The 26,812-nt window shown below is 44.3% G+C and overlaps 1 protein-coding gene across 4 annotated transcripts in view; it reads left to right on the forward strand.

Annotated features, from left to right (window-relative positions):
• Positions 1 to 439: 439 nt before the first annotated feature.
• HMGA2 (high mobility group AT-hook 2) overlaps positions 440 to 26,812 on the forward strand; it is a 178,756-nt gene continuing 152,383 nt past the window's right edge. Inside the window, exons 1-3 of one of the 4 annotated variants that reach the window (XR_013231205.1) lie at positions 440 to 915; positions 3,288 to 3,374; positions 24,476 to 24,526. Coding sequence is in view for 3 of the 4 variants with exons in the window: in XM_077338718.1 (XP_077194833.1) it covers positions 802 to 915; positions 3,288 to 3,374; positions 24,476 to 24,526 (252 nt within the window). In the remaining variant the exon portion in view is untranslated. The remainder of the gene's footprint in view (positions 916 to 3,287; positions 3,375 to 24,475; positions 24,527 to 26,812) is intronic. The other 3 variants (XM_077338718.1, XM_077338719.1, XM_077338720.1) reach the window with 3 other exon arrangements.

Below are 26,812 nucleotides of genomic sequence, written 5' to 3' on the forward strand. Positions count from 1 at the left end.
CCCAACGCCCGCCCATTTTTCCCCACCCACGGTAAAGGCGCCCCCTCCCCGTCAAAACTTTTCGCAGTTGATAGTGTGGGCAGGAAGCTCTCTGTTTCTAGCTCGAACAGAGGGCAGCTCATTCAAGTATCGCAGACTCCCAGGGCTGGCGGGAAAGTCCGTTCTCCAGTCCCTCCGCTTTCATTTTTTTACCCACCCACCCCCTTCTCGCTCTTGCTGCTGCGGCGCCTTGCATCTCCTCGGCGCGCCTTAGAGACACGTGGGCTCGTCGTCGTCTTCTCAATGTCTCTTGTCTTCAATTAGCCTTGCTGAGCCCACCGAAAGGCCACCGAGCACTCTCGCGCCCCCGCCACTACTTGCTTCCCATTCCTGAACAGAAGAGCGTCTCCCGCCCACCCAGCCCTCTCCTCGCATTTCCAGAGCCCCCTTCCCCATTATTCCTCCTCCCCCCCCCCCCGTCCAATGCTCTACCGTCCTGGTACTAAATTGTGAAAGAGGAACTCCCCCCCGCCTCCTCCTCCTCTCCAGCGGCGGCCACCAGCACCATCATCAGCACCAACCACCACTACCCTCGCCGCCTCCTCCCCCCCTTTCTCTTCTGCTTTTGGCAGCACCAGGACGTCCGGCGTGGCGGTGCTGGTTGCGCTGCTGCTGGCTGGCTAGCTGGGGGCAGCAAGGCTACAGGACCGCTTTCGGAAACAGCTCCCTTCCCACTGCCTCCGTTTCTTCCAAGGTGCCTTGCGGAGGGGAAAGCCAGCGAGAGCGCCAGTGGGGAGGCTGAGGTCCCAGCGAGCACGCACGATGAGCACCCGAGGGGAAGGAGCCGGCCAGCCATCGACGTCTTCCACGGCTGCCCAGGAGCAACCTGCAACCCCGCCGAAGAGGGGACGAGGCAGACCCAGGAAGCAGCCACAAGTCAGTAGCCCCGCGAAAAGCTAAGAACAGACACAGATCCGTGGCGGTTGGCCGTGCACGTGCACGCGGGTTTTTGTTTTTGTCTTGCAAACACGCCGCGGAGCTGGGCATTGGTAGCGTGGCGGTGTGCAGATCCGTAGATGCATGTCGTGCCTGGACCTGGGGCTGTACCGTCGGCGGACCGGGGGGGAGGGAGGGATGGGGGGGGGGTTCTACTGGCCTGCTGCGGACAGTCGGGGGTGTGTGTGTGTGATAAGGTCTGAGCAGAGAGATCCCTATTGGCAGGCGGAGGGAACTCTGTGCGGGGGGGGGGGGGGGCGCGGCGGCTGCGCGCCCGTTTGTTTCTTTTTAAAAGGCGCAAACTTCCCTTGCCCTTTCGCTATTGTGTTGCCAGGACAAAGGTTTGTTTCACCGAGGAACGAGGAGCAGACTCCGATCCCACCAACCAGCGCTTGCTGGAACAGTTCGAGGAGATTTTAAATGCGTGTGTGTGTGCATGATAGAGAGAGAAAGACTGGGACCCGGGGCTGCCCTTGCTATGTCTCAATCTCTCGTGTGTGTGAGAGAGAGAGTGAAGCTGGTCTCTCCGAGGCTGCTGCCGCCTTGTTCCTTACCATTGCCACCATCCCCCCATTCGGGTCCCAAACAAACTCCCCGGTTGCACGCTCAGAAGAGTCTCCATTGTCGGCGGCACGCCGGCACTGCATCTTGTATAACTGGTCAGCCCCTTATCTGGAAACTGGGGCTAGCCTTCGGCGAGGGGATGGTTTGGGGGCTGCGAGCGGAGTTAGTCGCCTCCTGCCCCCCCCCCCCCCTTTAGCATATCCCTGGAACTGGTGTTTACTCGCTGGTCATTCGGTCTAATGGGATCTTTCGCTTCACATGGCAGTGTGAGATCCAGAAATGCTTTGTACTTTTTCAAAGTAAACAGGCCAGCGGGGGGACCAGGGGTGTTCTTTACTCCCCTCCTCCCTTAGGGCTTTTTTTTTTTGTCTGCGGATGCAACCAATTATGTTTGCATTTGCAGCGCGGCAGAACCTGCATAGGTAAGCTGCAGACTGGAGGGCTTTTTGTATTTTTTTGGCAGTGATTCTCATTTCCTCGGAAGTAGCGATCACTACTAGCGAAGGATTGCCTACTTCCGCGGTTGTTTTTTTTAAATTTCATTCATTCAGAGCAAATCAGATGACCAACAAACCGGTCTGAATCCCGAAATGCAAAACACCTTTGAAAGGGTCCCTTGGTGTTTAGGTCGAGGGGAGGGTGAGCACACTGAGTCCCTGCCCCCAAACCTCCTCCCCCCACAGCCGATGTGCAATCAAATACCTTTGGGAAACTCGAGTTTTGAAGTCTCCCGCCTCTCTGCTGTATTATCTTTGTTGAGCTATCGCGATCACAGTACTTCTTGCTTCAAATAATCTTTTCCAGTTCAGCCCAAATCAACTTGTTTTTGCAAAAAATAGTGGGGGGGGGGTTGTCCTGTTTGTTTCAACCATGGAGGAGAGTTTCAAGGGACTGCATAGAAACTCAGTCCTCCCCCATCAGTATATAACATTGTTGCTGTTGTAAAGTTATTGCGTAAATTAAGTTTCCTGTCCACCCCCCAGAGTTTACCAGTCTCCAAACAATTAACAAACAGTATTTAATTAGTCAATTTCCTTTAAATGAAATGTTCAGCTTTTGGAACTGGATGTGGAATTCCCCCCCCCCTTAGTACATATGATTCACTGAATAAATACTTGAAATCTGAAAAGTTAATCATATCTATTTGAAAGACTCTTTTATTTAGTATCAAACAGAGAAGCCATGGTGGAGTAGCTAAAACAATTGCTGCTCTTGTACAGTTGAAGGAGTTTGAATCCCAGACACCTTTTACATTGTTTTTCATCTTGCCAGGATATGCTATAGACTACACCCTCCCCACCCACACAAGATATATAAAATTCCATTAGGGTAGACAAAATGGAAGTAAAATGAGAACAACAGACCATGGCAAATTTCCTTTGTAATGTCAGAAGGATACCTATTTTCTATTTTATCAAAGTATTTTGTTTAACCTCTTATATAATTACAAATACGAAGTAAATGGATGCATTTTAGCTAAATTCTGAATAATCGGAATTATATAAAAACTTGCTTGGAAGGATGCTTCTTTAGTGTCAGGATGTAAAACTTGGCAAAGGATGTAATGAAGGGCCAGATTTGTTAATAGATACCCTTATCGGTTATTTTTAATATTCTTTATTTCCTTTCAGCATTAAATATAGGCCACTCATTGACGTAGATGGGTTTTGTGGATGTTAAGTGTGGTAGTGTACTCTTAGGATCTTTGCCACAATAGCATGTTGTGCTTTTTTCCTGTCTCTCTTTAGGAACCAGCTGGAGAGCCATCTCCTAAAAGACCAAGGGGAAGACCCAAGGGGAGCAAAAACAAGAGTCCCTCAAAAGCCGCTCAAAAGGTGAGCTTCCTTTAGAACAGAGCACTTGCTTACATTATCATCCACTCATAAGGCACTAGCCAAACAATTTCACTTATTTAACCTTTGAACTGCAGGGGTGTGTGCATTTTTTAAAATAATATTTCATGCAGGAGGGTGATAGGAGGATCTTGGACATGTAAGGGCAGTTTCCCTACCCTTTGAGAAAGAAATACAGTTCTTTGTATATACCTTTAAGGAGTTTTGCATTCAGGATTGTGTGTTCTGGAAGAACTATGAAATTCATGTTTAATAATATAAATCTTACAATCTTATGTGTCATTACCAGACTATCTGATAGAGATAGGTGTTTTGCTCAGTGTTTTCTTAGTTAATGTAGTGGTAGAATTCTTTTTTAAAAGGTGTAATTTTTAAAAGTGATTAGAAATTACTGCTCCAGCCTGACTTGCAATGTTTAGTGATTAGTTTAAAGTAGGCCTTTAAAAAAGGGAGAACTTTTGAAACATCACAATTTGAGCACTGACAGTAGATAAGGGCTAATAGATCTGTCAGTGACATAAATCTCTCTTTTTTGGTCCCTATTTTTGTTTTGCTTTGTTAAGCTTTAAAGCTAACCCTAGGAGGTGAGAACATTTTATTTAAGTGTACAAATGAGACTTGTAATACAAGGCTGAGAGGATTTTTACAAGAAAAATGCTTGTGGCCTTGAGAAACAGTTGTGAGTAGTTTTGGAAATAAATAAATACAGGAGTCATGTTTCTGTAGACAAGTTACACCGTTTAGCACCAGCACTGTTCAAATATAATTATTATATATTGACAATAAAAGCTTTCCAAGTCTAGAAGTCAGTTTTAGATCAGTACTATTTTCCACTTCTATAATTCTATGGTGGAGTACTTTTAAAAAGATGATTATGGCTCTTATGATGACAATTAATTTTTCAATAGGGTTCTTTGGTCTGTGGGAGTAGGTCCTTTCTGTTTAAATTAAACTACCATAGCAACTTATAATAAAATGTTATTTAGGGTCTGAGTATGGTTTTGTGCCTCTTTTCAGTATTTTGAATATAAATGGAGGAAACCCCTTTTAAAATCTCTCCTTTTGTTTTGCAACTGTTGTTAAAAACATATGTTCAATCAACAAAGTGATGTTTTTTTAACTAGATATTTAATAATTTTATTCTCACTACAGTGCTCTTATGCCTTCATGTAGCTTTATAGACATGTTTAAAAAGATATAAAGCTTAAGTTAAGCTTTTAAAAATATCAAACTAACTTTCACTATTGTGAATATTGAAGCGCTCAAGCAAAACTAATTACTGGGGATGGTCTTTATAATACACATTTAAAATTAAATGTAAATACGTAAATATTTAAGCAATACCTCTAGGGCGATTCTCACCATGCTTACTGAGAAGTGCACCTAATTCATTTCAGTGGGAGTTACTTGAAGAGCAAGTATGTTAAGGATATGTCAATGTATTAAATAATATTTTTCATGTTTTTTAACCATGAGGTTGATGATTAGCTTAGTTACATAGATAATCAAGTACCTACAATAATTGAGCATAGTTTCACAAAGTAGTTCATAATAAAATTTGATTAATTGCTCAAACTATTAAAACCATGGTTTTAAAAAGATTATTGTTCTTTCTAACCTATGTAATGGCTGCTCCACTGGGAAGAAATCACAAGGTATCCTTTAATGGTTTTTCCATTGAAATAAATGGTAGTTGTACAAAATGTATTTTTAAAAAGCAGTTCTGGTATACACATTTCAGCAGAACCCATGCAAGAAATTCCACGTGTCTCCTGTCGGTAAATGTTTAGTAGGTTTTCCATAGGTAAATAAACTCTCCAAATGCCCATACTCAGGAAGTTTCTTTCAATATCCATATTGTAAGGCAGTTATTGTTACCACTTTTTACAGTGACAGTATGTGGATATGGGAGTAAGTTTTAGGTAACCTATATGATTCCAGATAGCTCTGCATGTGTGTGTGTGGATGAACACCTGGATGCTGAATCTTTTACACTGTTATCCCATTCATCTGCATAGAGGCAACAAATTTGGCTGTAAAGAAGCAAATTCATCTACTGTTGAATTGTGATGTATTGGAAAATCTTGCTTGTGGGGGAGCCTCCATATGTGAACCATTAGAACTTCCTGTAAGAATTCTTTAGATGATACCAAAGCAAAATCTTCACTGTATACCATAGCATCATACCTGTAGTTGTAATTTGAATTAATTGAAAATTTGCTAATTCTTTAAGAAGCTCAGGGTTTGGGGGGGGGGTTACTGGTAGAAATACTAAGTGCTGAAAGTAATAATTTCTATTTGTAACTTTCTGAGGTGTCTTTTCAATCATTGCAAAATGTCTATACAATTTATATCCAACTTCCAAAGTAGTGCTTGTCAGCTGCCTGTAGGGCCATTTTACTCATAAATGTGGCAGCTCTACATATAGTGAAAAACTGCTGGAATTCTTGAAGTATAATGGGTGGCCTCTTTTTTCAAAGCAAACTAATTGAAATGTATTTATGCTCACAATGTGCAAGATAAGCGTGCACCACTGGAATTCACAGAGGAGATCTAAGAATGCACTCATGATTAATTGGTCAGGTGTTCTCTTGCAAACTTTACACACCCTAATTACAAATGTATTACACCACTGGCAGAGAATTTTAAAATATGCACACAAATAGCTGTATCTTGTTTTGTTATAATTTAGAAGCAAAGACCATTAAATCTGTTGGGATTGTCCTGGGGTGGGGATTGTAGTGTGTATTTAAAATTTCCTGGTGCATAGTGATTTTTTTTCTTGCATGGCTTATGTTTGGACTTAAAAAGCTAGCCTGAGGGCATTTGAAAACAAACTGAGCTTGTTAGGAAATTAGCAGTGTGAAACTTGACAATACATACAGAATGCTGCAGAACCAACTGAATAGCTTATTTCGTGTCTATTACTCAGATTCCATGAATGAGCTAATAAAAAGAACCCTACACAAATTCCAAATAGAAGCTAAAACATGACTTTAAAAAAAATGCTGAGTCTATGCAAAAATTGTAGTAAGAGCCAACAGACAAAGGAAAAATTATGTTCACTATATACTTGAGTGTCAGACCATTCTGAAATTTATGCCTATTGCTTGAAAATCTGTTCAAAATATATGGGAGTTTTACAAAATAAAAAACACCTATGGTCACATATTTCTGAAATGAAATGTCAGTTACTATTCTACTTACAGGGATTTAAGTTGTTCATATTCTTGGTCTGTATTTTGTAAAAAAATGTATAGGCTAGTGATGGTGATTTGAAATGAGGTTCGCTTGGGCAGTAATGCTTGATTGGGGAGTTAATCCCATTCAAATCAAAGGAACGTAACATCAAATCCAGCCCATCTCAGGAGTATATATCTTACTTTAAAATTAGTGCTTATTATTATTAATTTTTTGATGGAGTGAAAGTTGAGAATAGCTTAGGGCAAACTGGAATTTACTGCAATATACATATTCAAATTTCTGTGCTGATCACTGACAGGCTTGCTGGTAAAAATAGGTTCTTAGCCCATTAATGGAAGAAACAGATTACATGTCTACATCTTTTGGCAATTCTCAGTGGAAGCATGGAAGGTTGGATCTAGACAGGTTTTCACTAGTGAACAAAGAAACCACCAAAAAGGCTATATTTAGGTAATGGGGAAGCACTCAATGCAACCAAAAATTGACCATTATGCTTCAGAATATTTTGTTGTCTGATATAAAAATAAATATTTATGAAGTTCTTGTAATTGCTTGTTTATATATGCAAATTTTATTTTATTTTCAGTGGTGCTAGATTTATTCATTTCTGAACCTGTTGCTTTCTATACTGATTCAATTAAATGCAATTTTTAAAAACAATAATGGAATTACGAGGAATTGTGATCACATAAATCGGGATTAGACTCTATAGTTATTTCTATACTACAACAGTTTTGTCATAGCTTTAATAAAAGTTAAAAAAACTAAAGAGATATTAAGATTAGATTTTGTGTTAGAAAGCAGCCTGACTAGCCCAGTTTGGGCCAAGCCCATCAGGGTTTGGAAGCTAAGTATTGTTGGCCGTAGTCAGTAGTTGGATGGGAAGACTGGAGTTGCCACATGGTAGAGGACAGTAGCAAACCATCTCATGCCTGGAATACACTGTGAAAGAGGTTGCCATGAGTTGGTTCAGCTTGATAGCACATTCTTCTTTGTTGTTAGGAATTGTTAGAAAAATTCATCATTAAAATATGAAACACTGAAAAATGAGTCTGGTTTCTGAAATCTGGCTGTGATTCCTAGAGCCAAAGAAATTAGGCAAGATTAGATGTAAACCACTATTTATTTATAAAGCCAGCTTGATGTAGTGGTTAAGAGCAGTGATTTCTATTCTGGCAAGCTGCGTTTAATTCTTTGCTCTTCTACCTGCAGCCAGGTGAATGACCTTGGCCTAGTCACAGGCCTATTAGAGTTGTTCTCACAAAGCAATCCTGTCAGCTCTCTCAGCCCCACCTACTTCACAGGGTTTCTTTTGTGGGGAGAGGAAGGGAAGGCAATTGTAAGCCACTTTGAAACTCCTTCTGTTAGTGAAAAGCAGGGTATAAAACCCAACTCTTCTTTTCTTCGTCATTTTGTGGTCAATGGTGCTGTCAGTGTGACAGGTTTAACGGGGTTTGATTTTTTCAGACCTTGTTGGCCATTTATTTCAAACAGTTATTCCCTGCAGTAGTAGAGCATATCACAGTAAATGCTTCGTTGCCTTTGGTAACTGCCGTCTTTGCTTTCTACTAACTTGTCCTATAAAGCCTCCACATTTGATCTTGATGACGTAACAAATCCTTATTCTACAGGTCATAGTTTTTTCTGCTTGGTAATTAGCACTTCTGTAATCTTAAACTTCACTTTGTCATTACAACTGACTTTGTACCATTTGCTTTGACCATACTGACAGATATATAGTGCTAAGCCCATGCCTGCAAAATTTGATAGGTGGCTTCAAATTGAGAGATTGCTTCATCATCTGAATTCATAATGAAAATGGAGTGGAGAACTATGTAATATGCCTAATAAATAAATAAAAATAATATTTATATATTTAAAATGTATTAATTAAACTTATAGGCTATCACTCCTGGTCTGCCAGGTCATGGTGGCTAACAACAGTTAAAAATACTATACAGATTAAAATACATAAAACCACACAATTCCTGCATATCTGAGGGACCGCCTATCGCTCTATGCCCCCCCCCCTGCAGTGCCTTACGCTCTATGAGCACGAATTTGCTGGTCATTCCTGGTCCCAGGGAAGTGCGTCTGGCCTTGATTAGGGCCTGGGCCTTTTTGTTCCTGGACCCTAACTGGTGGAATGAGCTTCTGGAGGAGCTGCAGGCCCTGTGGGAGCTTCCAGCATTCCGCAGGGCCTGCAAAACAGAGCTCTTCCACCACGTCTATGGTTGAGGCTAGTGCACCAAGGAAGATCTGTATGGCCCCCCTTCCAAGATAGAGCAGTGTGTATGGTGGCTGTGGGTTCCATCTTCCCTCTCTTCCCACCTCCCTCTATGAGATTTATAGTGGGGAGAATTGATAGTGTTTTGAATTGTTTTTTCTGCCATATCTTTCTTTGGTTTGTGATTATGGATCTATGTACTTTTACGTCTGGGGTTTTAATGGGATTTATTCAGACTGTTGTAACCCACCACGAGCCACTTGGGAGTGGCGGATAATTAATAAATAATATTAATAATAATAATAGTAATCTCATCCCCAATTAAGCTAGCCAAAATCCCTCCCGTATCTTCCCCCAATTTTCCAGTCTCCAGGAATAATATTAAAAATAGGGGTCACTGGAGCTAGTTAATCAATATTATTAATGTTTTGGCTACTTAATTTCTATACATTTCATGCAGTTTATGGAAAGCATCATCTAGTTGGTAACAGCCAGCCCTGATGCTTTATGTGATCTCAACCTGTTCTTTCCCTGTGGAAGCAACAGATTTTTGAAGATTCTAACCACTCTTTATTCTAGCCTATCACAACTATGGTTGACTAGGAAAAGAGCCCATTGTAATTCCAATACAATGGGCGCTAGAATGGGTAGGGAAGGGTAGCAAGCAGAAAGGGCAGCAAGCAGAAAAGGAGCGAATCTTACCGGAGGCGTCATTGAGGGCTGGTGGGCGGCAGCGGCGGCAGCGGGGCATCCTGGGCTGGGTGGAGGCGGCGGCGGCGGCTAGCTGGAGGCGGCGGCGGCCATTTGCGGAGGTCGGCGATGTTCGGCGGCGGCCATTTTCGGCGTCAGCGGCTGGCTGACGGCAGCGGCGGGGGATCTTTTCGGCCATTTTCGGCCATTGTCGTCGTCAGCGGCTGGCTTGCTGGCTGCGGCGGCGGCTGGCTGGCGGGGGCAGCGGCTGGCTTGCGGCGGCGGCCATTTTCGGCGGCATCGGTGAGTGGCTTGCGGCGGCGAGGGCTGGCTTGCGGGGGCAGCGGCTGGCTGGCGGCGGCGGCCATTTTCTGTGGCAGCGGGGGCTGGCTGGCGGCGGCGAGGGCTGGCTGGCGGCGGCAGCGGCTGGCTGGCGGCTTATTTGCATCGTCGGCGGCTGGCTGGCAGCGGCGGCTGCCATTTTAGGAGGTCCGTGGGAAGAACGGACGGGAGTCCCCGGCAGCCGCACGCTGGCCGGGGCGCTGGGGGCTCCCTGGGCGGCGGCCTGACGCGGCGAGAGGCGCGAAGCGCCTCTCGCCGCGTCAGGCCGCCGCCCAGGGAGCCCCCAGCGCCCGGCCAGCGTGCGGCTGCCAGGGACTCAGTAGCCGGCGGCCTGACGCGGCGGGAGGCGCTTTGCGCCTCCGGCCGCGTCAGGCCGCCGGGCAGGGAGCACCCGCCAGCCGCGCTACGCGCGGCTGGCAGGTGCTCCCTTGCCAGCGGCCTGACCCCTCGGGAGGCGCTTCGCGCCTCCCGAGGCGTCAGGCCACCAGCCAAGGCTCGCAGTTGCTCCGGCAAGGAATTGGAGGCTTCGCGCCTGCCGATTGGTCCCTCCAATAGTCTGTCTGGGGGAAGGGGCCAATCGGCACCCTTCCTCATCCCGGACACAGCCCGCCTTCCAAGGGCTTACTCTTTTATTTAGTCCGTGGCGCCCGCGGCGCCACGGGCGGTGTACAGATGATCTTTAGAACTGTTCCTGTATAAGGAAATACAAATAGCCATTTTCTTCAGACAATAAACCACAGAAGTTACTTAGACCAGTGGTCCCCAACCTTTTAATCACTGGGGACTAGTCAACGCTTGACAATTCTACTGAGGCCCGGGGGGGGGGGTAGTCTTTTGCCAAGGGACGTCACCACCACCGCCTGAGCCCCTGCTTCACTTGCTTTCCCGCCGGCTCCCCTGACTTCCTGCTGCTCACTGGGGGGTGCTGCCAGCAGCAACTGTGCAGTGCCATGCTGAGGGGGAGCCCCAGCCATGGCAGTTGCTGGAGAGCACAAAAGGTGAGCTGGCGGCAAAGTAGAAGGGCAGTCCCCGAGGCAGCAGCCAGGCAGGAGGACGAGGAGGAGCTGTGGCCCAGTACCAACTGATCTCCGGACCGGTCCCGGCCTCCGGACTGGGGGCTGGGGACCACTGACGTAGACTACCCCTTTTTCTAAAATGTCACATAACGATTATAATAATTCATATGGCTGTCAATTCCTGCTTACTTCGAAGGAAACGGTTTTAACAGTTTTTTTTAAAACCTTTTGAAATGTTAAGTGTTTAAAGCATTATTTCCATTAGGACTTTGTTTGCAGAAATACATTGCATTTCAAATCATATCATGTCAGGTCACATGCCAAGATTTATGCAACCAGAAACAATTTGTCTTACTCTTGAAGAGGAGACTCAGGAAGAAAAAAAGAGACAATGGAGTCTCTAAAATATATATTTTAAAAAGCCCACTGTTCAGATAATTATGTGTAGAATGTTATGGATCAGTTCAGATGCATGATACTTGTTATGTATTGCTAGTCTTGTTCTAGTGTATTTCCACAATGAGCTAGTGGTATTTCTTGTGACTTTCAAAAAAGAATGTATGGAGTCTTCAGACACAGATTTGACCTGCTTGGGTTCCTTTTTATATAAAGGTAAAGGTATCCCCAGTGCAAGCACTGAGTCATGTCTGACCCTTGGGGTGACGCCCTCTAGCGTTTTCTTGGCAGACTCAATACGAGGTGGTTTGCCAGTGCCTTCCCCAGTCATTACCGTTTACCCCCCAGCAAGCTGGGTACTCATTTTACCTTTTTATATACTTCAAGAAATAAATTTGCCATATACAGGTAACTTCATATTTGGCTGAATTTCAGTCAGTTCAAAAGATTCTTTACACCTAAGGATGGCCTTGTGAACCTCTGGTGAGATGATATATGTGTACGTAAGTGCTGTTAAGTTTCAACAGACTTATGGTTACTACTGCTAGGGGCTTCTGAGGCAAGTTAGAAGTTGTTCCTTCCTCTGCAAAGTCTTCCTTGGTGATCTCTGTTCCAAGTTCTGACCTTGCTTAGCAAGGATTTGACAAGCTTGTACTATACCATCACGCCTTCCCCCAAGTGAGATGCTATTATATCTTTATTCAGTGAGTATCGTAGGTTCTAAGTAAGTTCCAGCAAGATGGAAACATGGTAAGGGATCGAAGAAGCCTATTTGGATGAACAGAGAACTTCAAGAAGAGCTAAGGAATAAAAATGAAATATTCAAGGGAAGGACAGACCTCTAAAGTAGATCAGCCATCAGAGAGGCTAAAGGTTGGAGTGAACTGAGACTGGCTGGCAAAGCTTACTATAACAAGAACAGCTATTTCAGATATCTGAAGAACAAATGTAAGGTAAAAAAAAAGGAACTATATAAGTCCATTGAAATCACACTGAGCATCCTGAACTCTTCTTGAGCTATGCCCTACCACATTAATTGATTAATTATATTTTTATCCCGCCATCCCCTGAGGCTCAGAGCCTCTTGTGGCGCAGAGTGGTAAGGCAGCTGTCTGAAAGCTTTGCCCATAAGGCTGGGAGTTCGATCCCAGCAGCCGGCTCAAGGTTCACTCAGCCTTCCATCCTTCCGAGGTCGGTAAAATGAGTACCCAGCTTGCTGGGGGGTAAACAGTAATGACTGGGGAAGGCACTGGCAAACCACCCCGTATTGAGTCTGCCATGAAAACGCTAGAGGGCGTCACCCCAAGGGTCAGACATGACTCGGTGCTTGCACAGGGGATACCTTTACCCCTGAGGCTCAGGGCAGTTCACATGGAACATAAACAATACATGGAGTAGGATCAGGGCAGGATCAGGAAGCACAGATCCCCTACCTGGACGGAGGGCAATTAACATTTTCACTTGTTGTTAGTTGCGAAGTCGTGTCCGACCCATTGCGACTCAGTGGACAATGATCCTCCAGGCCTTTCTGTCCTCTACCATTCCCCGGAGTCCATTTAAGCTTGCACCGACTGCTTCAGTGACACCATCCAGCCACCTCATTCTCTGTTGTCCCCTTCTTCTTTTGCCATCAATCGCTCCCTGCATTAGGCTCTTCTCCAGGGAGTCCTTCCTTCTCATGAGATTGCCAAAGTATTTGAGTTTCATCTTTAGGATCTGGCCTTCTAAGGAGCAGTCAGGGCTGATCTCCATTAGGACTGACCGGTTTGTTTGCCTTGCAGTCCAAGGCAGCGGTCCGCAACCTTTCGGCTGCCACGGACCGCTGCTCCGGAGAGTGGGGAGAGGGCGGCCCAGGGGCCCTGGCAGGGGCGCAAACACGCGTGCGCGGCAGTCCGCGCATGCGTGTTTGCGCCGCCGCCATGCTGGCGGCCATGCCAGCGGCCATGCCGGCGGCCGCGGCTTCGCCTCCTGGCCCCTCCGGGCCGCCAGCAAATCGGACGCCAAAGCGGCCGATTAGCTTGCGGCTAGGCAAGCTTCTCTTCCCTCCCCTGCCTGAAACAAGAAGCTTGCCAGGCCGCAAGCTAATCGGCCGCTTCGATGGCTGATTTGTTCGCGGCCTGGCGAGCTTCTCGCTTCAGGTGGGGGAGGGAAGAAGCCGCGGCCCGGCGCCAAGGCCTTTGCGGCCCGGCACCGGGCTGCGGACCGCAGGTTGGGGACCACTGGTCCAAGGGACTCGCAAGAGTCTTCTCCAGCATCAGAGTTCAAAAGCCTCAATTCTTGACGCTCGACCTTCCTTATAGTCCAACTTTCACAACCATACATTGCAACTGGGAAGACCATAGCCTTGACTAGATGCACTTTTGTTGGCAGGGTGATGTCTCTGCTTTTTAGGATGCTGTCTAGATTTGCCAAAGCTTTCCTCCCCAGGAGTAAGCATCTTTTAATTTCTTTGCTGCAGTCCCCATCTGCAGTGATCTTGGAGCCCAGGAAAATAAAATCTGTCACTACCTCCATTTCTTCCCCATCTATTTGCCAGGAATTGAGAGGGCCAGATGCCATGATCTTAGTTTTCTTGATGTTGAGTTTCAAGCCAGCTTTTGCACTCTTCTCCTTCACCCGCATCAAGAGACTCTTTAGTTCCTCTTTGCTTTCTGCCATTAGAGTGGTATCATCTGCAAATCTGAGGTTGTTGATATTTCTTCCTGCAATCTTAATCCAAATTTGTGACTCATCTAACCCTGCCTTTCTCATGATGTCTCTGCATACAAGTTAAATAGGCAAGGCAACAGTATACAGCTTTGCCGAACACCTTTCTCAAATTTGAACCAATCAGTGATTCCATGCCCAGTTCTCACTGTTGCTTCTTGGCCTGCATGTAGGTTTCTTAAGAGACAGGTAAGATGCTCTATGGACAGTACCAAAAGGCAAAACATCAGCACTAACAGCCAGGAATTTGGGGGTGATTTTTGATGCTACCTTATCAATGGAAGCTCAGATCACTAAGGTAGCCCAGACAGCATTTTACATCTGTGCCAAGCATGGCTACTAGGGTTTTGTGCTTTGGTCACCAAAATGAATGTTCATGCCCGAAGTGGCCAGTGGTGCCCTACTGTCCTTGGAATGGTTGGCCACTGTGATCCATGCAACTGTCACCTCCAGGTTGGACTTCTGTAACTCACTCTACGTGGGCCTATGCTTGTGCTTGACCTAGAAATTGCAGCTGGAGCAGAATGTATCTGCACAGGATCTCACATGTCAAGCCACTGCTGAGACACCCGCATTGGTTGCCAGTCTACTTCCAGATCAAATGCAAGGTATTGGTTTTGACCTTTAAGGCTATATGCGGCTTGGGTCCTCCCTACCTGCTGGACCACTTATCGCTTTATGCCCCCCGCCAGGCTCTTCACCCAGCAGATACAACTTTGCCGATGATCCCAGGGCTCTGGAACATACGCCTGGCCTGGACCAGGGCTAGTGCCTTTTTGGTCCTGGCTCCTACCTGGTGGAACGAGCACCTGGATGAGCTGTTGGCCCTGTTGGAGCTCTTTTGCCAGGCGTTTGGTTAAGGCTGGGTAAAAGGACCGGGGTGATAAGATCAGGCTGCTCCTCTTCCCTCTGGAGTCAGAACTACTATGTTGGCCCTGTTAATATTTTGTCCCCTTTTTTTGACATTAGCAGCATTGGCTGCGTGTCTATGTAGCTGGCTTAGTAATTCATTATGGGGCAATATTTTACGTTGCTATCTTTTAGTGATTTGAATTTTATTATTGACTAGTAAATAAGCCCGCTACAGTCTGAATGCAGCGGGCGCTAGCGGGCTGGTGAGGGCAGGGGCGGCTCGGGCTGGGGCCGAGCGTCCTGCGGCATGGCGTACCTGTTGGAGGAGGCGAAATTGGCGGCGAGGCGAGTGTCGGTGGTGGTGGGCGCGGCAGAGCAAAGCGCTACGTTCCCGGGGCCAGGCGGGCCGTGTGGATGCGGCACCGCGGTGGCGGAAGCGTGGGTGGCGTGTCGGAGGCTGGGCGGGGCGTGTGTTGTTGTTTCAGCGGGCATCATCGGCGTGGCAGGCAGCGGTGCGGGCGGCTGCGGCAGCTGCGGGTGGCAGCGTGGGCTGCTCCCGGGCAGGTGTGCCGGGGGGAGTTGTGCCTGAGGCGCTGTGCGCGGCTCGCAATTGGTCCCTTGCCGCCGGACTGACAATCGGAGGAAGGGGCCTATCGGCACCCTTCCTCATCACAGACAGGGCCCACCCTCGGGGCCCTTAATGAATTATTTAATCCGCTCCGCTAGGAGCGGGTTAAAGATTAATAATTAGGGTTAGGAGCCCTATTAGATTGTTTGTATTTGTTTTACAAAGTATGTTTGCGGCTCGCAGTTGCTCCGGCGGGGAATCGGAGGGACCAGTCAGCGCCTGCCGATTGGTCCCTCCGATAGTCTGTCCGGAGGAAGGGGCCAATCAGCACCCTTCCTCATCCCGGACACAGCCCGCCTTCCAAGGGCTTACTGATATGTAAACTGCCACGAGCCAGCATTGCTGGAAGTGGCGGTATATAAATAAAAACATAAATAAATTAGCAAGTATGTTAATTGGACACTTGTATAAAACGTTCAAATCTATATCTGTATATTTTATAAAGACTATATAAGAAGCATCAAGACCTCTTGCAACTCTTCTCTTGCCTTAAAAGAGCTGCCTTTGAAATGAGATGTTTTCGGGAACAGTCCCTAATTGTAGTCCTAACATAGTATAGAATTTGGTGGCCATTTTTTTCGTCAAGAAAACTAAACTATGGTGGTTTCTGTGTTTCTCTCTTCTTAAAGTTAAACAGTCCAAGAGGAGCTTTAAATGTATCACAACTAAGTAATTAGTCATCTCTTTTGTTTCTTACGTTATGGTCCCTAGCCATCCCAACCAGAATTAGTTTTAAAAAATATAATTTGAGAGGGTTAATGATCTTTGGTATTATTGGGTTTTTTTCCAGAACTTATATATTGCTTTCTGCCTTCGGTCAAGGCACCTAAGATACCTAACAGTGCATAAAGTCAAAAAACATTTAAAAAATCCAAATCTGGCAGCTAAAAAATGAAAACAATCCCTGAATATTAGCAATAAAGAGGTAATCAGTTAAGCAACAGGTAGTTTGTACACTGGCCAGGATTTTTGAAATGGTTTAATCTGTTCTGGGAGACTCTAAAAGTCTCCTTCTCTTGGAGAAGGAAAGGACGTTTTAAAGCCTGGAGTGGCAACACAGTAAGGTCCTGTCTGAGTTCTTGTTTAACCTAATCTCAAACTATGCAGACAGGCAAAGGAAAACAACCATCCATTTTAGGTTAATATGGATAGAGACAGACTATTTGGGACTTCAAAGTCACCTTGAAATAGACTGGGAGACACTAAGGTTGAAAACAACAACGGTCTAATATGGTGCTTGTGGTGAGCCAAGTGGGACTCTAAGCGCTGCATTTTGCTCCCACAGAGATTTCCAAGCTGTCTTGAAAGGCAGTCTAATTTGGATGTTATCAGTGCATGTGTAACAGTGTCTAGTTGAACTTTCTCCAGGAGTAGTCACAGCTGATAAACCATCCTACCTGGTAGAAGACATAGCATTTGTCTTTGTACTTTAAGATCATAGATGTTGTTTCATTTAGCACAATTCCCAGCAGAAGCATTAGGCTAATTCTGTTGTCTGTTTTGTCTATAGCACCTTTTCCATATTATGTGGAGAATGTATGAAGTTACCTTTTGAGTCAGAGGATTAGTCAATTTTACATTGGTATTGTCGATTCCAACTGGTAGCAACTGTCCAGGGAAAGACAGAAATGTCCCAATACCTGCCACTTGATATCCTGTGGATTGCTGTGGACTGAAATTGGGACCTTGTGTATACAAAGCATGTGCATGGTCACTGAGCTACAACTTTTAAAATAATGTGACTTGTTTTGCTTATTTGAGAAAGTTTGGATGTGAAAAGTACATCTTTTGGCACACATACAAAAGTCTTCCATTCATGATAGAAAATCCCATTCCACTTTTAGTAGATAAATATGTTTTTAGATCTTTGTTGTATGTGCACCTGAAAAAAATATCACGTTTAAAATAAGTTGGAGGTGCAGGAATCCTGAAAATAACTTCTAAACAAGGTCAGAATTCTTTTTCTATTATTTTAGGAAAAGCATAGCTTCCTCAGAGAAATATAATTTCATTTTGTGGTTTTGTAGTGTTCTGCTGGGTGATGAGTTTGATACTTTTATACAAACTGGATATATGTCAAAAGCTGCTGTGTATGCATGAGTGAGAACAATGAGAGGGAACATATTCTTTCTCTTCTCTCCTATTTCCACCATAACTCTCACCTTCTGTTCTTCCTCTCCCACTTTTCTCACTCTTCTGCTTCACTTTCTTTACAGGGGTGTCCTAAAAATGCAACAAGAAAAATCTTATGTTCACATCTCCTCCTACAATTTGTTAGGATTGCTCCCCATGGAGCCAGATAGTTAGGAAAAAAACTCTTGTCATCAATTCCTACTATGAATACTAGCATTGCCATTTATTAAGAGAAATACAATGATATAAATAGGAAATCTTTCAGCCAAAAGTGATGCGACAAAGGATATTGGGATGCAGCTTCGGATTTGTACAGTGACATGCAGAGTTGGCCGTGTAGAATGAGTGAGATTTATTTATTACACTAGAGGCAAAGCCCATTGTATCCAAGAATACAACGGGCGTTAGAGCTTGGTGGTGGGAAGAGGAAGGGTTGTCCAGTCTGTAAGGGCATGCGGTTGAATGTGTGTTGTGTGGGAGGTTGTGGTGGCATGGAGATAAATGAGGGCATGGATGTGGAGAGATGGGTATCAAGAACCTGTGGTGTGGAATGTTCATTGAGTATGGGAAAAGTCTGACCTTTGGGAATTGCAGCAGAGTGGTTACAGATGAGCTTTCCAGAGCCGTGTCTTCAGATATGTGAAGGGAAAATAAGACTGGAGACTCTTCTTAGGGGGAGATTACATGGCAACCAGTTCCTCCAAGTTCTGCGTTCAACATCATTTCCCTTCTTGTCCCCGTACCCTAATACACATGGGGTAGTCACAGTACACAGGTGTCCATCCTGCTTCTTCTGTCTCCCATTTTTTTTACTGTTGATAAAATATGGGCCCAAATGCTACTTTCTAGTAGTACCAGCAGCACCAACCTGCCTCGGTCCAGCTGGCAACTGAGGTTGTTCGTCAGGGCAACTAGCGCTGTCTCTGCCACATGGCCAGGCCGGAAATGTGACTGAGATGGACCTAGGACTGTAACTTCTTCCAGTAATCCCGAAATTTGATCTGTGATAGCCCTTCCCACCATTTTCCCCAGAAGCACTAAGTGCGAGTTGGGTTGATAGTTCTCAGGCTCTCACAGGCCCAGAGATGGTTTTTCAGTAGTGGGTATACTACTGCCTCTTTTAGTCCCTCTGAGAACTGTCCTGTTGTGAGAGAAAGGTTGATTATCTCCTGGACGGGACCCTTTATTCTTATATCAGGTGTTTTTAGAAGCCACGATGGGCAGAGATCTAGTGGGCACGTGGTTGGTATAACATCCCTCTCTGCAAACAAGCTCTGGGCAGTTCACAACAGTAGGATACAACAATCAATAAAACAATTAAAACAGCATGAAATAGTAAATTAACAATTAACTGCCAGCAACTAATAACCCCCCCTCGCAGCCATCTTCCATCTGGCCTGCAGAGTTGGTAATATGTAAGTAATTATTTATTTTATTTATTATTAGTCTTAATAGGTCACCACTCCCAGGCCAACTGGCTCTCAGTGTCTTACATCAAACCAAATAGTTAACAATTTAATAACAAATTAAAACACCCCCTCCCACCCCCAGTACCTAACCCCATCCAAGCCACAAAATTCACAACTGCCATGCCGGGATGGGAACGCTGACAATAAGTAAAAGCAAACTAGTCCAAGATTATTATAACACAGTTCCTTCAGTACCTCTGAGGATTCCTTTTGCAGACTTAGGTTACCATTATGCTGATGATGGTATAGAATTGTAGGAAATAATCAGGGTACTTGCATGATTAGCCTTATCATTATTTAAGATCATCAGACATCTCTTTGTGTAAAGCAATAAATGCTCTTGTATGATTGGATACAATGTCTGAAGTTAGAAATACCGTGAAATTATGGTTGCTGTGTTTTAGGCAAGCTCCACTGTAACTCAGAGTGGAACTCAGCTATAGATCTATTTGCTTCTGTAGGCAGCTACACAGTGTTTTTAACAAATGTTGTCCTTAGAAAGTTTCGTTTTACACTCAGTGCTGGTATAAATGATTAAAGAGGAAGTATGCTTTTTAACAAGTCTGAAGTGATAATTTTGCCCTTCACTAGTGTGAATTTTATATTTTCACACATTTTCTCTGTGATGTGTTGAAGATATTTAGCTGCATTTATAGTTTCCAGGGGTATAGAAACTGGCTGCAGTATTTTCCTGGTTTTTAATGGAATTCCCTTTACATGGTATAGACATGTAGAGGGATTTGCCAATAAGTAATGGATACATTAAGATGATAGATTCCCAAAGGAAAAACGAAAACACATGCACACACTATTAATTACAGGGTATAGGCACTATTGGGATTAGAAAGGATTTCTTAAAGCTTAAAATTGTGAGATGTATGATAAAACTGTGATAATCACAGCTGTAAAGGGGGAAAAGGAAATTTTAAAATCTCCCAGTTAGAGAAAATCTTGCAAACGAAACTGTATAATATAATAATTAAGAAAAAAGGACCAGAAAACAAAGAGAAACAAAATTAAAACCAATTGATTGTGGTCAATTGAACCCATCTAAGTGTTTTTTGAACATTTTGCTTGTCACCATCATTTTGCTGAGGTAAGAGCTGGGGAACTAGAGGAACTAGAGATCAAATGGCCAAAATACGCTGGCAAGTTCTTAAAGAGATGGGAATATCAGAGCATCTTATCTGTTTCTTGAAAAACCTATATGCAGGCCAAGAAGCAACAGTGAGAACCGGGCATGGAATCACTGATTGGTTCAAAATTGAGAAAGGAGTTAGGCAAGGCTGTATACTGTCACCTTGCCTATTTAACTTGCATGCGGAGCACATCATGAGAAAGGCAGGATTAGAGGAGTGACAAATTGGAATCAAGATTGCAGGGAGAATTATCAACAACCTCAGATATGCAGATGATACCACTCTAATGGCAGAAAGTGAAAAGGAACTAAAGAGCCTGTTGATGCGGGTGAAGGAGGAGAGTGCAAAAGTTGGCTTGAAACTCAACATCAAGAAAACTAAGATCATGGCATCTGGCCCTCTCAATTTCTGGCAAATAGATGGGGAAGAAATGGAGGTAGTGACAGATTTTATTTTCCTGGACTCCAAGATCACTGCAGATGAGGACTGCAGCAAAGAAATTAAAAGATGCTTACTCCTGGGGAGGAAAGCTTTGGCAAATCTAGACAGCATCCTAAAAAGCAGAGACATCACCCTGCCAACAAAAGTGCATCTAGTCAAGGCTATGGTCTTCCCAGTTGCAATGTATGGCTGTGAAAGTTGGACCATAAGGAAGGCCGAGTGTCAAAGAATTGAGGCTTTTGAACTCTGGTGCTGGAGAAGACTCCTGTCTTGGACTGCAAGGTGAACAAACCAGTCAGTTCTGACTGCTCCTTAGAAGGCCAGATCCTGAAGATGAAACTCAAATACTTTGGCAATCTCATGAGAAGGAAGGACTCCCTGGAGAAGAGCCTAATGCTGGGAGTGATTGAGGGCAAAAGAAGAAGGGGACGACAGAGTATGCGGTGGCTGGATGGAGTCACTGAAGCAGTCGGTGCGAACTTAAATTGACTCCAGGGAATGGAAGGCCTGGAGGATCATTGTCTATGGAGTCACTATGGGTTGGACACAACTTCGCACCTAAAAACCGCAACAAAGTGCTAGGGATACTTAAATATGTAGACTGGGGCCATGTATGAACAACACAGATCTTTCTGTAAACCTGAGAAGAGATCAAGATGTGCAGAAAAATTTGAAATTGGAAGAAAGTACACTATGTGTGCTTATATTAAAACCCAACAAGCATCTGCAACTTTAAGAAACAGATGTGCACATTGGCTTGTGTTAAGGAACACAACAGTATTGCCAGCCTTCAAAGTTTGGCTTCTGTCAAGAAAAGGCAAGAAAGAGTGCCAGGCCCAGCAGCAACCACCAGACATCTTGGGACTACATGACTTAAATTTTTTACTCAGGCTAGGTTCTGGGAGAGCCAAGTTTGAATCTTCACTTTGAACTCTGCCACAGTGCTTGTTGGGCCAATTATACACACTAAGTCTAACCCACCTTGTTGTAAGGATAAAATGGAAGAGAGGAGAATGGAGCAAGTTCCTTTGGTTTCCCAATATGGAGACAGGGAAATAAAAATAAAATAAATAAATAATACATATAGCGGAAGATGGTGGATCATATAAAATGTAGGTTATGTGGTGGGTAGGAAGCTCAGAAGGAAATGGCAAGTTGAGCATATGGGTTTACCAGGAGATAATTAGGAAATAGTGTGGGTAGTGGGATACAGGGGGAAATGAGGTATTTCCTGCAAGTCTGATTTTCTCCAGTTGGTCATATGAGCCTAGTTTAGTTGGCTTTGTGTACCTTTGCCAGAGTTTTCTCAGGGAGACACTGCCAGGTGGAGAAAGGAAAGAAAGCTGAAGACAAGGAGCAGATAAAGGTAAGGTGGCTTGTGGCTGGGAGGAGAGAGGAGAGGCTGTGATGATTTTCAGAGAAGGAAAAGAGGAAATAGTAAGGGGAGAGGAAATGAAATGTCTTCCTCAAGTCTTCGTGGTTCCTCCACTTATTGAATCTACTTGCAAAAAAATGAGGAAGATTTTTTTCCAATTTACCTCTTCTTGTACTTAGTGACTTATACTTACAACCTCACTTTTCAGCAAATGTGGTGTAAAATATATTTATTAAACAATAGTAATTAGAAGCATTAGCATAACGCACAAAATTCAAATCTTACTCACTTAGAAACAATTTTTTATGTTCTTACACTAGTAACAGACCTTGGCATAGCCCTCTGTTGTGGTTATAACCACATGTGTATAAGAATAACAAGAAAAATAGAGTCCAATAGCACCTTGAAGACCAACAAAGATTTATTCAAGGCGTGAGCTTTCGAGTGCATTCAAAGCTCATGCCTTGAATAAGTCTTTGTTGGTCTTAAAGGTGCTATTGGATTCTATTTTTGTTGTGCTATTTCAGACCAACATGGACCCTTGAATCTGTGTATCGGAATGTTAGATTGTTGTAAATTATGTTGATATTGGGAAAGTGCTGTGTGAGTACAAAGATTGCAATCCCATGGATATTTCTGGGACTGAATTTAGAGTAGCTTGATTATTTATGAATGAACATGCATAGGAGCTCTGTTTATAGTTGATTTGCACCAAATTATTACATTTACTAGTATCAAAGCCCATTTTAAAAATGGGCTTTGAAAGGGGTGGCAGGCAGGAGGGCGTGAGAGGGTGGACGTGGCTCCCTGTTGCCCGCAAAGTGGGCTTAAGGGAGTGGGAAGCTCCCCCCCGGTGGCGACAGGGCTTTGCGGCCTGCAGGGAGACTGCAAACTCTTGCCCCCGGTCCCTCCCAGGAGGAGCAAACCTGCGGGCTGCAAAGCCCTGTCGCTGCTTCTCTCCTCGTGGGCGACAATGGAGGCTGCAGCCACAAGGCTTCTAGCAGTCAAGGAGGGTGGGTGGGAGCTGGAAGGGGAGGGCCAATCAGGGTGGACCTGGATGGACAGGGACCTAGACACTCTCCTCCCAGGAGGCTCTTTCCCAAATATATAAGGGAGCGAAATAGTGTTAAGGATTTATGGCGGGCCCATATCCAACCTGTGCTGAGGCAGCTGCACTAGCTTCCGGTTGCTGCCTGGATCTGGTTCAAGGTTTTGGTTATTACCTTCAAGGCCCTATGTGGTCTGGGCCCCACATACCTCAGGGACTGCCTTTCGCCCTTTGCCCCCTGCAGAGCTTTACGCTCTGCAGGAGAAAACTTATTGGTCATACCCAGCCCCAGGGAAGCGCACTTGGCCTCGACCAGGGCCAGGGCCTTTTCGGCCCTGGCCCCTACCTGGTGGAATGAGCTCCCGGAAGAGCTGCGGGCCCTGCAGGAACTTTCGGGCTTATGCAGGGCCTGCAAGACGGAGTTCTTCTGCCAGGTCTACGGTGCGCTAGTGCGCTAAGGAAGATCTGGACACCCCCTCCCCTCCTGGTTCATATCACTGTCGGCTTGAGATCGGTTCTCCCATGTCCACCCCTGGAGGTGGTTATTGGGGGGGGGGGGTTAGTTGTTTCTGTAGCTGCACAATATTTTGGATATGAAATAGGATATTTTTAATTGTATGCTTTTAGTTTTTAGCTGTTGTAACCCGCCACGAGCCTTCGTGGGAGTGACGGGCTAAAATCAAATAAATAAATATATAAATAAAATGTAAATGCAGAGGAATCTGTGAAGGCTAAAGATCAATCTATTTCTAGGGGCTTAAAAATTAACATGTTTCTAATTTTGAATTTAATTTAAAATAATTACTTGTTAAAAAGTTCTGAATGTAAATTAGAATCAGCAATCAACATAGAGGTATGAATGAGGAAATGGGTGTTGTATGGGCCAATTTTATATGTGTTAAATTGTTTTGAGCATACATTCTCAATGCACTGACCAGTTGGTATCTAGGGCTTTTTATTGTTTGATTTTCTGTAAACCCTAACTTTTTGTATATACTTCCATTACTAATATTTTGAATTTGTTGTGGCCATTAAACAAAGACATGTTCTTTAAACAGATAAAGGATAGTGTCTGTCAAATATGTTGATTTACTTTCCATACATTCTTATCAACAGTCTAGATACAAGAACACAAGCGAACAGTCCATTTAAAAAAAAAGCAGTTTCCGTCCTTAAACAAAGAATTTCTTAGTCTATTTTATGAAATGATGGGATCAACATGGCTCCAAAAATATAAGAGAGAGAGAGAGAGAGAACAAAGTTTTTCACTTGGCATCACCCGTATAATCAATCATCAGTAGATAAATAAAATGAATAGTGTTTCAGGAAATAACAAAACCATCAAAATTGCCTAATAATGTAATAAACAGCAATTTCAAATACTTTGGCACTATATTGCATCTCTTTGTCTTCATAGAAAGCAGGAGCCACTGGGGAAAAACGACCAAGAGGCCGGCCTAGGAAATGGGTAAGTTTTCTTTAAATTAATCAGAAGACAGCTTTAAAGAAGGCTACTTGATTTTCATTTATTTTAATAAAATAGTCAATATGGCAAGCAACTCACCTTGGACGAAACCTGGGCTTGTGAATATTGCAGGTAACAAAGTTCCAAAGTTCCAATTGGAGGGGGCCATGAGGCATATAAGAAATATATGTCCATATAAGAAATATAAACAATATATATTTCCCATATAAGAAATATAAACAAAGTGATACATAAACACTTGTTCTTTCTCTGGGCCTAAGAATACTTTACCTATTCCCAGGAGATGTTCCCAACTATGTGGAGAGATGTATTCTGAAGGAGTGGGTTTCCTAGTGCACATGAGCCTGGTTTGGATCAGGACCATTCTGCATGGAAAGAGGAGACATAGGCTTGCCTCTGTGTTCTTTGCCTAACCTGTAAGAGCCCCAAGAGCAGACGGTCCCTGTTTTGGTAATAGAAACATGATGTGAAGCTTAGGGGTCACCAACTTTTTTTTTAATGAGACTCACTTCTGAATAATAATCCGTGCCCTCAGCTACTTGTTTTCCCTCCTGACATGCTACCATGTTTTGTTTGGTGCTAGAAACGGAACATAGATTAGGATGCAGAAATGAAGCCATCAGCTAAGCAGTACAGCGAAATACCATCTGAATTTAAAAAAAAAAGCCTAGAGCAGATCTTTTTGTGGTTTCCTTCCTTCTGGAGCTTTGGGGGGATATTTGATCTACTTTGTAGCAGCTGGCAAGCTACCAATAGAGCACAGGTTACTTATTGAAGACCCCTGGAGTACAGATGTAGCCTCCAAGCGGGCAGATCACAGCTCCCCCTTGGGTCATTTCAGGTTGGCAAAATGGTGCAGAGAGGGACCCTAAGCACCATCCTATCATGCACTGTGGCCCCAATCTGAATTGGTGTCAATTTCAGAGACATCCCCTCCATCTTACCCAGGTGGGACATAGGCTCTCAGAGTGATACCCCAGTGAGCTGCAGAAGGAGAGCAAGACTCCCCTTTACCATTCTGCCGAAGAGGCAGTACTGAGCATGCAGCAACTGCTCCTCCTCCTCCTCTTCCTACCTGTTTTCCACTGTTGCCAGCACCTTTTGCTCTTGACCTGGAGTCCTTTTCCTCTTGTTCTCCCAGCAGTGATGAACAGGACAGGAAGGAGTCCAGCAGTGTTCTCTCACTTGTGACCCACAAAAGTATAGAACAGTTCTGAATGAATTCATGAAAGTGTTACAGCAAGTAATCACAACTTCTTACATTTAGGGTCATTCATTCCAGGACATTTTACTACTGTTTGCTGAGAGGGACTAATTGGAAAGTTATTATGAAAGAGGATTGAAGTGTGGTGTTATGACAGCCCTATCCTCTTCCCCACCCCCTCAGAGGCAAAATTTTTCCCTGCATTTTTCTTCCCTTTACTGACAGAAACACAGTAATAATGTATTTCCTTGCTGAAGAACTCTGTCCCAGCCTGTCACAGAACTAAGTTTGAGTACAATGGCACCTTTAAGAGCAACAAAATTTTATTCAAGGTATAAGCTTTTATGTGCACAGACACTTCCTCAGATATCCTTAACACTATTTCACTCCCTTATATTTGGGAAACAGCCTCCTAGAATCATAAAATCATAGAATAATAGAGTTGGAAGGGACCTCATGGGCCATCTAGTCTAATCCCCTGCACTATGCAGGACACTCATAACCCTATCACTCATTCACTGTAACCTGCCACCCCCATAAGCCTTCACAGAATCAGCCTCTCTTTCAGATGGCTATCCAGCCTCTGTTTAAACATTTCCAAAGATGGAGAACCCACCACCGCCCAAGGAAGCCTGTTCCACTGAGAAACTGCTCTAATTGCCAGGAACTTCTTCCAGATGTTGAGATGGAATTTCTTTTGAATTAATTTCATCCCATTGGTTCTGGTCCATCCCTCCGGGGCAAGAGAGAACAACTCTGCTCCATCCTTAATATGGCAGCCTTTTAAATACTTGAAGATGGTTATCAAATCCCCTCTCAGCGGTCTCCTCTCCAAGCTAAACAGACCAAACTCCCCCAAACTTTCTTCATATGTCTTGGTCTCCAAACCCCTCACCATAGTTGTTGCCCTCCTCTGGACACACTCCAGTTTGTCTACATCCCTGTTCAACTGTGGTGCCCAAAACTGAACACAGTACTCCAAGTGAGGCCAAACCAGAGCAGAATAAAGGGGTACCATCACCTCCCGTGATCTGGACATGATACTCCGTTTAATACAGCCCAAA

The sequence above is a fragment of the Paroedura picta genome, chromosome 5, assembly GCF_049243985.1.
Source record: "Paroedura picta isolate Pp20150507F chromosome 5, Ppicta_v3.0, whole genome shotgun sequence".
Taxonomy (NCBI): Eukaryota; Metazoa; Chordata; class Lepidosauria; order Squamata; family Gekkonidae; genus Paroedura; species Paroedura picta.